Source organism: Rana temporaria, chromosome 4 (genome assembly GCF_905171775.1).
Source record: "Rana temporaria chromosome 4, aRanTem1.1, whole genome shotgun sequence".
NCBI lineage: Eukaryota > Metazoa > Chordata > Amphibia > Anura > Ranidae > Rana > Rana temporaria.
This window is the reverse complement of record NC_053492.1, coordinates 148,555,588-148,570,214: the sequence shown is the minus strand read 5'-3', so window position 1 is coordinate 148,570,214 and position 14,627 is coordinate 148,555,588. Positions and strand designations below refer to the sequence as shown.

The following is a 14,627-nucleotide window of genomic DNA, read 5'->3' as shown; positions in this document are numbered from 1 at the left end:
CACCTTCTCCACCGCTCCTTCTCTGACTCACCGAAGCCTCAGCAAGACGTTGTCCAGGGCCAGGTTTTGGTAATCCCCCCGGTTCTGGGAACGCATTGCACAGACCCTTCTGCAAGGCCTCCCGCAGTAGTTTCATCTTCTGCTCCCTCTGCGATGGCAACATAAGATCCGTTACCTTACTCTTGTAACGTGGATCAAAGAGAGTTGCCAGCCAGTAATGATCCCTCTCCTTGATAGCACGTACACGAGGATCCTTACGCAGGCTTTGCAGAATCAGGGAGGCCATGCAGCGTAGGTTTGCAGAGGCATTCGGGGCACAGTCCTCTGGGTCACTGAGGACGACAGGATCCTCAGCCACCTCATCCCAGCCACGTAAAAGTCCACGTGTTCCTTGGGACTGTAAATGATCCCTTGAAGACTGCTGCTGTTGATGCTGAGTGCTAGGCTCCACCTCCATGCTGCTGATACAATCCTCCTCCTCCTCCTCTTCCTCATCCTCCTCCTCCTCTTCCTGTGTTCCAGGTGGGCAAGCAGGAACAGTGTCTGGATAAAGGGGGCCTTGAGAGGTAAGGAAGTCCTCCTCTTCCTCCCTCTGTTCTGCCTCAAGGGCCCTGTCCATTATTCCACGTAGGGTGTGCTCCAACATGTGAATAAGCGGGACAGTCTCACTGATGCATGCACTGTCACTGCTCACCATCCTCGTGGCCTCCTCAAATGGTGACAGGACAGTGCATGCATCCCTGATCAAGGCCCACTGGCGTGGTGAAAAAAACCCAAGCTCCCCTGAGCCAGTTCTGCTGCCATATTGGCACAGGTACTCATTGATGGCCCTCTGCTGCGTGTGCAGCCGCTGCAGCATGGCCAACGTAGAGTTCCATCTGGTGGGCATGTCACAGATTAGGCGGTTCTTGGGCAGGTTGTATTCCCTCTGGAGGTCTGTCAGCCGAGCAGTGGCATTATATGACCTCCGGAAATGCACACAGACTTTCCTGGCCTGCCTCAGGACATCCTGTAAGCCAGGGTACCTGCCCAAGAACCGCTGCACCACCAAATTGAGAACATGCGCAAAACAGGGCACATGGGTGATTTTTCCACGTCGCAGGGCAGAGAGGAGGTTGGTGCCATTATCGCTGACCACCATTCCAGGCTTCAGCTGGCGTGGCGTCAACCACCTCTGAGCCTGCCCCTGCAGAGCTGAAAGAACCTCTTCCCCAGTGTGGCTCCTGTCTCCCAAGCACACCAGCTCTAGGACCGCATGGCATCTCTTGGCCTGCATTCCTGCGTAGCCCGTCGTACGCCTACGGAGCACGGCTGGTTCTGAGCCAACATCACCACAGGAAGAGGCCACAGAGGAAGAAGAAGAGGAGGGGGTGGAGGAGAGAGGTGTGTCACAAGCAGTTGTAGTGTTTTGGAGGCGTGGTGGTGGAACAACCTCCAAAACTACTGTGCCTTGACCTGCGTCCTTCCCAGCTGCCAGCAGAGTCACCCAATGGGCCGTAAAAGACAGGTAACGTCCCTGTCCATGCCTGCTGGACCATGAGTCAGCGGTAAGATGCACCTTACCACTGACCGCCCTGTCCAGCGAGGTATGGACATTGCCTTCCACATGCCGGTAGAGAGCCGGAATCGCCTTCCGTGAAAAAAAGTGGCGTTTGGGTACTTGCCACTGAGGTACTGCACATTCCACAAACTCACGGAAGGGGGCAGAATCTACCAACTGAAAAGGTAGCAGTTGAAGTGCTAGCAATTTTGCTAAGCTAGCATTCAACCGCTGGGCATGTGGATGGCTGGGAGCGTACTTCTTTCGGCACTGCAGCAGCTGGGGCAGGGAAATTTGTCTGGTAATATCAGTAGATTGGCCGGATGTACTACCACTACTACGTTGTGACACACCTATTTCTACACCTTCGGTGCAGGCTGCAGAGAGGACTAGGGGTCTAGTGGGGTTTGAGGTCACAGAAGGGCAAGGGGAGGACCGCTTTGGTCTTTGGTGTGGGTCTTTCTGGTATGCCTGCCAACGAGCTGCATGGCAGGTCGACATATGTCTGGACAAGCATGTGGTTCCCAAGCGGGTGATGTTTTGGCCACGCGAGATACGCTTGAGACATATGTTGCAAACAGCAAAGGTAGCATCTGATGGACAGGTTTCAAAAAAGGCCCACACCAAAGAACTTTTGCTGTACCGTTGAGACACAGCAGCGCCACGTAATGCAGTTGGTGTACTGCCCTTAAGCTGACCCCTGGAGGGCTTCCTGCCTCTTTGAAGATGTGCCTGTGCCTCGTCCTCTTCCTCCTCCTCCTCTCTCCTACCAGGCACCCAGGTAGAGTCAATGACCTCATCATCCCCTCCCTCCTCATCATCACTGGCGACAACCTGGCAGTATGCTCCAGCTGGGGGAACATCACTCCCAGATTGTTGTCCCTCTCGGCCACCCCCTCTCCCTGGGCTCACATCAATGCCTTCCTCTATCAGTGTTCCGTCATCGGAGTCTTCAAAACGCTGTGCATCTTCAGCTAGCATGTACCCAACACTGTGTTGAAACAGTTCGGGGGACTCCTCAGGAGGACACGGTGGGACTAGGGAAGGATTGTGTGATCCCATTGTGCAGAGGGTAGAGGACGCCTTGGCAGCTGCTTTGCCAGACAAACTATAATCAGTCTGTGTGAGAGAGGATGAGGAGGATGAGGACGGCTTGGTCATCCACTCAACTAATTTCTCAGCATGTTGAGGCTCAACACGGCCAGCTCCCGAAAAGAAGGACGAGCGGCCACGGCCACGTGCTGAAGAGGATGCACCACATCCATCACCAGCGTTACCTCTAGATGCAGAGCCTGCTTGCCCTCGTGACTCTCTGCCTCTCTTTGTCCTTCCAGCCATAGTTATGCGTTCAGGTGTTATGTAACAAAATAGTCGCTGTCACACCAACTGCGTTCAGATGGTATTAAACAGCAACCACACAGTAAGAGCGACTTGGCTCAAGTGTAAAGTAACAAAATAGTCGCTGTCACACCGACTGCGTTCAGATGGTATTAAACAGCAATCACACAGTAAGAGCGACTTGGTTCAAGTGTAAAGTAACAAAATAGTCGCTGTCACACCAACTGCTTTCAGATGGTATTAAACAGCAACCACACAGTAAGAGCGACTTGGCTCAAGTGTGAAGTAACAAAATAGTCGCTGTCACACCGACTGCGTTCAGATGGTATTAAACAGCAACCACACAGTAAGAGCGACTTGGCTCAAGTGTAAAGTAACAAAATAGTCGCTGTCACACCAACTGCGTTCAGATGGTATTAAACAGCAACCACACAGTAAGAGCGACTTGGCTCAAGTGTGAAGTAACAAAATAGTCGCTGTCACACCGACTGCGTTCAGATGGTATTAAACAGCAACCACACAGTAAGAGCGACTTGGCTCAAGTGTAAAGTAACAAAATAGTCGCTGTCACACCAACTGCGTTCAGATGGTATTAAACAGCAACCACACAGTAAGAGCGACTTGGCTCAAGTGTAAAGTAACAAAGTAGTCGCTGTCACACCGACTGCGTTCAGATGGTATTAAACAGCAATCACACAGTAAGAGCGACTTGGTTCAAGTGTAAAGTAACAAAATAGTCGCTGTCACACCAACTGCTTTCAGATGGTATTAAACAGCAACCACACAGTAAGAGCGACTTGGCTCAAGTGTAAAGTAACAAAATAGCCGCAGTGACACCAACTGCCTTTAGTTGCTATTAAACAGCATGCACGCAGTAATAGCGACTGCGGTCAAATGCGATTTAACAGCACGCACGCAGTGACACCAACTGCCTTTAGTTGCTATTAAACAGCACGCACGCAGTAATAGCGACTGCGGTCAAATGCGATTTAACAGCACGCACGCAGTGACACCAACTGCCTTTAGTTGCTATTAAACAGCACGCACGCAGTAATAGCGACTGCGGTCAAATGCGATTTAACAGCACGCACGCAGTGACACCAATTGCCTTTAGTTGCTATTAAACAGCACGCACGCAGTAATAGCGACTGCGGTCAAATGCGATTTAACAGCACGCACGCAGTGACACCAACTGCCTTTAGTTGCTATTAAACAGAACGCACGCAGTAATAGCGACTGCGGTCAAATGCGATTTAACAGCACGCACGCAGTGACACCAACTGCCTTTAGTTGCTATTAAACAGCACGCACGCAGTAATAGCGACTGCGGTCAAATGCGATTTAACAGCACGCACGCAGTGACACCAACTGCCTTTAGTTGCTATTAAACAGAACGCACGCAGTAATAGCGACTGCGGTCAAATGCGATTTAACAGCACGCACGCAGTGACACCAACTGCCTTTAGTTGCTATTAAACAGCACGCACGCAGTAATAGCGACTGCGGTCAAATGCGATTTAACAGCACGCACGCAGTGACACCAACTGCCTTTAGTTGCTATTAAACAGAACGCACGCAGTAATAGCGACTGCGGTCAAATGCGATTTAACAGCACGCACGCAGTCACACCAACTGCCTTTAGTTGCTATTAAACAGCACGCACGCAGTAATAGCGACTGCGGTCAAATGCGATTTAACAGCACGCACGCAGTGACACCAACTGCCTTTAGTTGCTATTAAACAGCACGCACGCAGTAATAGCGACTGCGGTCAAATGCGATTTAACAGCACGCACGCAGTGACACCAACTGCCTTTAGTTGCTATTAAACAGAACGCACGCAGTAATAGCGACTGCGGTCAAATGCGATTTAACAGCACGCACGCAGTGACACCAACTGCCTTTAGTTGCTATTAAACAGCACGCACGCAGTAATAGCGACTGCGGTCAAATGCGATTTAACAGCACGCACGCAGTGACACCAACTGCCTTTAGTTGCTATTAAACAGCACGCACGCAGTAATAGCGACTGCGGTCAAATGCGATTTAACAGCACGCACGCAGTGACACCAACTGCCTTTAGTTGCTATTAAACAGCACGCACGCAGTAATAGCGACTGCGGTCAAATGCGATTTAACAGCACGCACGCAGTGACACCAACTGCCTTTAGTTGCTATTAAACAGCACGCACGCAGTAATAGCGACTGCGGTCAAATGCGATTTAACAGCACGCACGCAGTGACACCAATTGCCTTTAGTTGCTATTAAACAGAACGCACGCAGTAATAGCGACTGCGGTCAAATGCGATTTAACAGCACGCACGCAGTGACACCAACTGTCTTTAATTGCTATTAAACAGCACGCACGCAGTAATAGCGACTGCGGTCAAATGCGATTTAACAGCACGCACGCAGTGACACCAACTGCCTTTAGTTGCTATTAAACAGCACGCACGCAGTAATAGCGACTGCGGTCAAATGCGATTTAACAGCACGCACGCAGTGACACCAACTGCCTTTAGTTGCTATTAAACAGCACGCACGCAGTAATAGCGACTGCGGTCAAATGCGATTTAACAGCACGCACGCAGTGACACCAACTGCCTTTAGTTGCTATTAAACAGAACGCACGCAGTAATAGCGACTGCGGTCAAATGCGATTTAACAGCACGCACGCAGTGACACCAACTGCCTTTAGTTGCTATTAAACAGCACACACGCAGTAATAGCGACTGCGGTCAAATGCGATTTAACAGCACGCACGCAGTGACACCAACTGCCTTTAGTTGCTATTAAACAGCACGCACGCAGTAATAGCGACTGCGGTCAAATGCGATTTAACAGCACGCACGCAGTGACACCAACTGCCTTTAGTTGCTATTAAACAGCACGCACGCAGTAATAGCGACTGCGGTCAAATGCGATTTAACAGCACGCACGCAGTGACACCAACTGCCTTTAGTTGCTATTAAACAGAACGCACGCAGTAATAGCGACTGCGGTCAAATGCGATTTAACAGCACGCACGCAGTGACACCAACTGCCTTTAGTTGCTATTAAACAGCACGCACGCAGTAATAGCGACTGCGGTCAAATGCGATTTAACAGCACGCACGCAGTGACACCAACTGCCTTTAGTTGCTATTAAACAGCACGCACGCAGTAATAGCGACTGCGGTCAAATGCGATTTAACAGCACGCACGCAGTGACACCAACTGCCTTTAGTTGCTATTAAACAGCACGCACGCAGTAATAGCGACTGCGGTCAAATGCGATTTAACAGCACGCACGCAGTGACACCAACTGCCTTTAGTTGCTATTAAACAGCACGCACGCAGTAATAGCGACTGCGGTCAAATGCGATTTAACAGCACGCACGCAGTGACACCAACTGCCTTTAGTTGCTATTAAACAGCACGCACGCAGTAATAGCGACTGCGTTTCTGTGCAATTCAATAGCCCAGTTGCATTAACAGCGACTGCGCTTCTGTGCAAATAAATTGCACACGTGCAGTAACAGGTAATGCGTCTGTGTGTGCAATTAACTAGCACACGTTAAATAACACAGAATAATTATATTTAAAGTAAATCCCTAATGCAGGCAATACAACACGTTAGAGCGCTGCATGTAGAACAATCTCCTGCCTGATAGATAAACTAGCTGAGCTGTACAGTTTATAAATATATTGACAACGCCTAAGGATGTGAATATATTCTCTACAAACTGTACTTTTAACTATACTGACTACACTTCCTACTCTATCTATCTTTCTATCTATCTATCTATCTATCTAGTTAAGACACTGTGTCTCTATCTCTCTATCTCTCTCTGTCTGACTGACTGATCTTCTCTAGAACCGCCAACACACTACACTAGGCAGCCGTGCAGGCTGCCTTTTATAGTGGGGGGCGTGTACTAATCCCCCTGAGCCATAATTGGCCAAAGCCACCCTGGCTTTGGCCAATTATGGCTCTTCGTTTTTTGAGCGCTGTGATTGGCCAAGCATGCGGGACATACAGCATGCTTGGCCAATCATCAGCGCTCAACGCCCCAGTGAATTATGGGACGTTTTGCGTCACTCGAATTTGGCGCGAACGACCCGTTTTGTTCGAGTTTCGACGAACGATCGAACGACCGATGTTCGAGTCGAACATACGTTCGAATCGAACGCGGAGCTCATCCCTAATTCTGAGCATGCGCGGGTTTTGAACCGATGCTTTTGTGTACTAACCATCGGTTTGGACCGATGGTCGGCCGTCCATTGGTTCGATTTTAAAGCAAGTTCTCAAATTTTTGTCCGAAGAAAAACAGACCAATGGGCCGTACACACGGACGATTTGGACCAATGAAACTGAACCTCGGTCCGTTTTCATCGGTTTGGTCCGATGGTGTGTACGTGGCCTAAGGCAATTTGAGTTAGTGAGTTTTGCATCTGAAGGGAGAGGATTCTCTGACACCGGGTGTGGTGGAAGATTGGAAGCTATTATCATTATTTTTTCACAAACCTACTTGATGTGTTACAGTACCTGTTGCCGAGAATGTGTTTCCAGCACGACAGCATTGCGCTGATTCTCGGCGACAGGGTGCCGACATCTCGCACTCGCTGGAATAGACAAAGCACATTCCAGCGAGCGCGTCATAGAAGCGACGGGGATCCGACTTGGATTCCCGCCAATTCTAGCTGCAGCGTTTGGTATGAATCCTGAGGGGGAACTCCCAACGCCAAATTTCAAATAAAAAAACGGCATGGGTTCCCCCCAGGGGTATACCAGGCCCTTAGGTTGTAGGGAGACCCCCCCTACGCCGAAAAACCGGCGTAGGGGTCCCCCCACAATCCATACCAGACCCGTATCCAAAGCACGCTGCCCGGCCGGTCAGGTATAGAGTGGGGACGCCGCTAGTAATTGAGCTAACCCGAAGATAGTGGCGGCCAGCCCTGAAGAAGAAGGCACCGGAGAGCGAGCGGGAGAAGAACCGGGGAGCGCCGAGATGACAGCGGAGAAGATGGGAGAAGACCCCCGGAGAGCGGAGAAGACCCCCGGAGAGCGGAGAAGTTCCCCGGAGAGCGGAAGAAGAAGGCCACCCCTGGTAAAAGAGCTAAAGAAGAGAGGGGAGCCCCCCCGGAGCTGACTAATAAATTACTTTAAAAACAAAGTGTTGTGTGTTTATTTTCTTTTACACTTTGCCTCCAGGTGAACGATGTACCCCATATTCATTCACCTAGGGTGGGGGGCCGGTATCTGGGGCCCCCTTATTAAAGGGGGCTTCCAGATTCCGATAAGCCCCCCGCCCGCAGACCCCGACAACCAACGGCCAGGGTTGTCGGGAAGAGGCCCTGTCCTTATCAACGTGGGGACAGGGTGCTCTGGGGTGGGGGGGCCGAAGTGCGCCCCCCTGCCCCAGTGCACCCAACCCCCCCATGTTGAGGGCATGCGGCCTGGTACGGCTCAGGAGGGGGGGGGGGGGCGCTCGCTCGTCCCCACTCTTTTCCTGACCGGCCAGGCAGCGTGCTTTGGATACGGGTCTGGTATGGATTGTGGAGGGACCCCCACACCGGTTTTTCGGTGTAGGGGGGTCTCCTTACAACCCATACCAGACTTAAGGGCCTGGTATGCCCCTGGGGGAGGAAACCCATGCCGGTTTTTTATTTGAAATTTGGTGTGGAAGTTCCCCCTCAGGATTCATACCAAACGCCGCAGCTATAATTGGCGGGAATCTAAGTCGGATCCCCGTCGCTTCTATGACAGCTTTGTCTCTATCGCAGGAAGCCAGCTCGGCGCTGGCTCCCGCGATGGGACTCGTAGGTGATCAATCTCGCTGAGAAAGGGAGCGAGATTGACACAATATCGCGGTCACCTACTGTATATGGACTTATATTTAATTAATATTTAAAGAAATTTATATATTCTCTTTGAAATTTGTGCACATATTCACTTTTGTCACTTGGTGATGTTTATGGACATTGGCCCAGATTCAGGTAGATTTGCCCATTAGTTGCACATGTGAAGAGCAGCTGATTTGCTCTGCGCTGGGGCAAATTGGAAAGATTGCCACCTGATTCAGGATTCCTTTTGTCTGCTAATTTGCTCCTTTGTAAGGCAAAAATCAGGGCGTAAGGCAGCGCAAGTGAAAGTGGGTGTGCCCTATGCAAATGATCTTTTTTCCACTCAGCAGTGGTTTGCGCCTATTTTCAGGGCAAATTTTGCCCACCTGCTTGCACTGAGCAAATAAATAGGGGCAGACCTGCGCAGGTCCTGTGCAAAATTACATCCTGCTTGTTCCCCCCCCCCCCCCCCCCCCGAGCAAGGTAATTTTGCCCTTTTTTCTGAGATGGCACCTCCTGATAAGAAAAAAAAAAGAAAAGCAAATTTTGTCTCCGCTGAGATGGATATACTGCTTGCGGCACTGACGCGCCATACTGCCGTTCTTTTTGGTTCAGAGCGGAAGAATACCACCGTAGCCCAAAGGAGGGCAATATATGAGGCTATTACATTGGACATAAATGCCCTGGGCATTGAGGAGAGGTCCTGGGAGGACATCCAAAAAAAATTTACTGACATGCGTCGTCGAGTCAGGGACAAAATTGTCCTAATCAGAAAGCATAGCAGGGGCACGGGAGGAGGACCAGCCTGCTCTTTACGATTAAATCCAGAGGAGGAGGTTATCGCACAGAGTTTAGCGCTGGAGCAGGTGGAGGGACTCCCAGGCTATGACTCCACTGTTGGGGACTTGGGGACTGGTAAGTTTTTTTTCTCATATTTGCTGTGTATCATGGGAGGGGGTAGAAGGGAACATATGAGGGGGTAGAAGGGAAGATGTAAAAAGTTTTTATTTCTCATATTTGCTGTGTATCATGGGAGGGGGTAGAAGGGAACATGTGATAAGTGAGTTGCTCCAGCAACATATATTTTTTGTGTCATCCACAGATGTTGATGATGAGGCTGGGCCATCGTCGGCTGTAGGGCGACCCACGCCATCCCCAGAACATCATGGGGTTCAGTCAGGCCCCCTGCAGATACTGGACATGTTGGTGGAGGAGGATATCGCCCATAGTCCATCTAGGGAGGAGGAAGTGGTGGAGGAGTCCATTATCCTCAACCTGGATGAATCTGTGTACCTCTAGGAGGATCCCACCATCCCTGACCTCCCCACCACCCCCCTCCAGGGCAAACCCCTCCAGTGTCCCCCCCTCCAGTGTCCCTCCATCCAGTGTGGCCCACTCCCCTTCTTCTCCCTCAGTTCGTGCCCCAGCCTCTCCTCCAAGGAAGGCTCTATGTAAAATGAGGGGTGTACCCTCCAGCCTCCGTGAAGGTCTGCAGGAGGAGCAGGCCCGGCAGACCCGCCATATAGGGGATATGGGGGGAGACTTGAGGCGGGTGGCGGACAGCCTGGCATCCTCCTCCTTCTCTCTGCAGCAGGCCCTCACCCTGCATGCTGACCGGGGGATACGAGATACTGAGAGCTTGGAGGAAGTCAGTGCCAACTGTGGAGCCATGGTCACCTGCATGGTCGAGCAGCAGGGCGCCATCGCTTTGCTAACAGCGGAGGTGAGCAGGTTGGCAGGTGCGGTGGAGGCCAACACTGCTGCTGTGCGGGAGGAGGGGAGATTAACCCGGCGGCAGCAGAGGACCAATACCACCCGGCAGTTGCGGATGTTGGCCCAAACCAACAGCGTGCTCACCTGCCTGGCCAACGCCATGGAGGGCATGCAGGCACCACCTGCCAGGAGTGATGAAGTAGGGGTTGATGCTCCTCCCCCCCTCCATCCCCACCCCATGCTCGATCCCCACCACAGGCTCCATCCTCAGCCCAGGCTCCATCCCCACCACAGGCTCAACCACGCAGATTGAGGAGCCAGAGCCGGGGCACCCTTGGCACAAGGATGTCCAAAAAAAAAAGATTATTTTCCTTTTATTTTTTGTATTTTTTACCTATCCCTTGCTGCTCATATAATGAGCTTTTTCTATTTATTTTGATTATGCTTATATTTTTTTTGGGGGGGGATATTTTTTTTTTGCTCAGATTAGGAGATTTTCTATATTTAGTTTATGCTCAAAGTTTTTTTTTTGTTTTGTTTGTAGTCCCTACACACGGTGAGGAGTGCTGTAGTTGCTCTCCAGCTGACCTGTGGCCATCTGTTGCTAACTTGCCCCTGCTTTTATAAAGTGCAAATTTGCCCCGGCCAAACAGCTTGCGCGCTTTGGGCGCAAAATGCGCCTCGCACGCGCAAGTTTATGAATCAGTGGCAGTTCCTCATTTGCATATTTGCTGAGGGAAAACCATGAGAGCGCAAGTTGCTCCCTGAGCAAAATTGCCCCTTAATTGCGCCGGGGCAGAGAAGCTGCCTCCGTGCAAAAATGCCACATTTCAGGCTTAGCTTGCTTTCTGGGTCACCCACAAATTTGCCTGGGCGCAAATCCGCACTTGCTCCCGCGCAAGTCGTACCTGAATCTGGGCCATTAGCATTATTTTTGAATACCTGTGAAAACGGATATTTCATTTTACATTGTTTACAGCGCTGCTTATATTTTATTACACAAATTTTGGGGGTTTTAGAATATGTTTTTCACAGTTTGATTTTTTTCAAAGTAGCTGCTTCACTCTTTTGCCAATTTGATTAACATTATATGTTCATAAGCGCAGTGGTGGGAACACAGAAAGGGCAGATTCATCTTTGTTACCATTATTTACAATGCCCTGTATTATACATGAACCATAGCACAAGTGGAGATAACATACTAGCTACATAGGAAATGCACTATTTTGAATTATTTGTCAACTCAGACTTCCAATATTAAAAAAAAAGCTAATAAAGCACACCTATGGAAGCACAACAGGAAGCAGAACCTTTGTATGTAATAAGCAAATAGGCTCACCCCATATAAACACATATAATCACATAAAATACATAGAAACAAATAACATGTATTGATAAGATTGTTTACATCAAACTTATTTTTAGGTTGTGAAAATGCTGTATATATTAGTAGCCACAAATTTGTGCATGAATGATGTAAAGAGGTAATGTAAAATAGTATCCAGTGTATATATGATGTAGACATAGTTAACCGCTTCCCGACCGCTGCACGCCGATGTACATCAGCAGAATGGCACGAGTGTGCAAAACCCATACGTCCCTTCGCAATCCCGGGCTAGCGGGCGCGTGCCCACGGACTGGATGTCCACAGGTGGCCCACGATCACAACAAGGAGAGGCCTATGTAAACAAGGTATTTTCCTGTTCTAAAATAGGTATACAAGGGGTGCAATCAGCGCAAAAAAATATATAAATCAAAATTATCACACTATTAAGTGTAAGAAAAAACCTCTTATGATTATTTTGAGATTAATCAAAATAAATAATAAATAATAAATAAATTATGTTGAATATCAGAAAGAAAATACGACCATCAGGTCGTATTATTAGGAATGCTGGCTGAACACTAAAAACGGACATCCACAAAATCCCAAAGTAATACAAAAAATAGAAAGCAGTGCAGCGCAAACCAAATATAAACAATTGGTGTATATATGTGAAAAAATAATAATAATTAATAAAGTCCAAAAGAAGGAAAAATATATCTAGTGATCCAATTCCTGGTACTCTTCACCACGTGACTTAAAGCACACCATAAATTAAAACGTGATCCCTCCACCGATTAAGTTGGGTACTCTCACCTCAGCATAAGACCACTGCGTTACCAGATGGTCAAATAAGCTTATGTTTATCATCCAAGAAAAACCAGCAAGCAGCACAGTGATGGTATATCTTCCAATGGAACAGCCAAAAGAACACCAGGGGGCACAATGAAATTCCAGATCCTCAGTTTGACAGCCACAATAATGGACCGGAAACATGCAGGGAGAAAGGAACACTTTCTAAGAGCCTCCGCTGGGTAAAATAACTTTTATTTCAAAAGGCAATAGTAACAGGCTACTCACATTTAGCCGATTTAAAACACACATGGGAGAGAAATCACAGGCATCATATCATCATTCGAATGCGTGGGATGAGAACGAGCGACGTATAAAGAACTCCTGACCCCCGGACGCGTTGCGTTAATCACTTCCACTTCCTTCCTAAATTTTGTTTGGGTTCAACCTCACACATGCAATTGTCAGTTAAATCAGCGCAGCGACGAATCGCAAAAAATGCTCTGGTCATTAAGAGGGTAAAACATTCCGGGGGCCGAAGTGGTTAAGCAGAGAATATTGGTGGGATAAACATGCTTTTAAAATGTTGCTAGGACTAGGATTTACTAATAAACTCATAAATTGCTGGATTTCAAAAGTGCAAACTGATTGAATTTTGACACTTTCCAATATCTTTAATTGGCAGGTATATTTTTCTAGAATTTCCTGTGTTTTATTTTGAAACAAAAAACCCTAGAGACTAGAGGACTTTAGAGGTACCACATACATGTAAAAAAAGTGAATCTTTTATTTTATAAATATTAAAAAACATATTAGACATATAAAGAGTCAAAAGTACTACATGTCAACATCACAAGTGCATGGGTTTGTATTGTATGTCATCACTTATCATCCCCACCAAAACTTGGGAAATTGATTTCTTCTGTGACTTTGATGCCTTTTTAACGGGTGCATGCCGGCTTCATCAGGAAGGTAACGACATTCAAGCTCTGTACTTTACATGTAAAACATTAATAAACATAGTCATGGCCACTACCACCAACTGCAACTCTTTGGGAGAAATCAACCATTTCCTCTAATTGCCCACTCAAAATCCTAAAGGGACCGGGCTTGTGTTAGGACTGAAATTGTGCTATCTTAGTCCTTCTGGATGTCCATGTTCAGGCATAATTGGGGGGTGGAGAAGGTTTAGGTTTCCTTCAGAGTGTCTGCTGCTGTAATGTTGACATGTAGTAATTTTGTCTCTTTATATGTCTGATATGTTTTTTAATATTTGTAAAATAAAAGAATGATTTTTACATATATGTGGTAAAGTTCTATATTCTCTATTTTTTTGTACACAATTTTATAAGGGTGTGGTACCAGACAGGAATGTCTATGTTTTGGGAGATCTCCTATTGGGACTCCTCCCATCCATCATTTATCTTGTTTTATTTGTAAAGTAATTTTTCTGCATTGATCCAGGACACTGTACCTGATTCAGCTGATTTTGCAGTGACGTGAGGAGGCCTTCTCGCTGCTCATCCTGTCCCTTTAAACAGGTGAGTACCAGTGATAGGAATGGGTGCTGACTCAGCAGGGACATGCTTTAAAAAGATCAATGAAAAATGTTATAACATTTCACTATACTGTACATTTGTAACATAGCAAACTTCCAACACAGGGAATAATAAGAGTATAATACATATGAATGTCTAACATTAGATCACACACCTGAAAGTTCCAGATACTACTGGGACTTTGAATGTCACACTACATTATTTTCTCCATATACTATGAAAATCTATTTATTGACTATAAAAGATTTTATGAATATCTTTATCGATTGATGGCCCTAGTTAAAGTTGGGGGTGTCAACAGTCTAAATTTAGACTGAACCTGGACAGTAGCCAGTCAGAGCTTTGATTGCTATAGCTTTCTGTGTTTGTTGGATTGTCCTAAGCCTAGAGCATTGCTTGCTTTTGCCTGGTGTTGGGGAGTGTTCTCCAGCAGATTATGCAAGAAGGTAAAAATTTTTGGGTTATGAATATTTAATTCACCCTGGTCTTTTGCCAGTGATGTGGGCTGAAAAAGGAGATAAATATTTGAGAAACC

The 14,627-nt window shown here is 47.7% G+C and overlaps 1 protein-coding gene across 1 annotated transcript in view; it reads right to left on the bottom strand.

The window, feature by feature from the left end:
- Window positions 1-14,627, bottom strand: part of LOC120936656 (mediator of RNA polymerase II transcription subunit 12-like protein) — a 96,122-nt gene that overhangs the window by 69,535 nt on the left and 11,960 nt on the right. Inside the window, exon 7 of the mRNA XM_040349163.1 lies at window positions 14,008-14,119. Within this exon, the coding sequence (XP_040205097.1) occupies window positions 14,008-14,119 (112 nt within the window). The remainder of the gene's footprint in view (window positions 1-14,007; window positions 14,120-14,627) is intronic.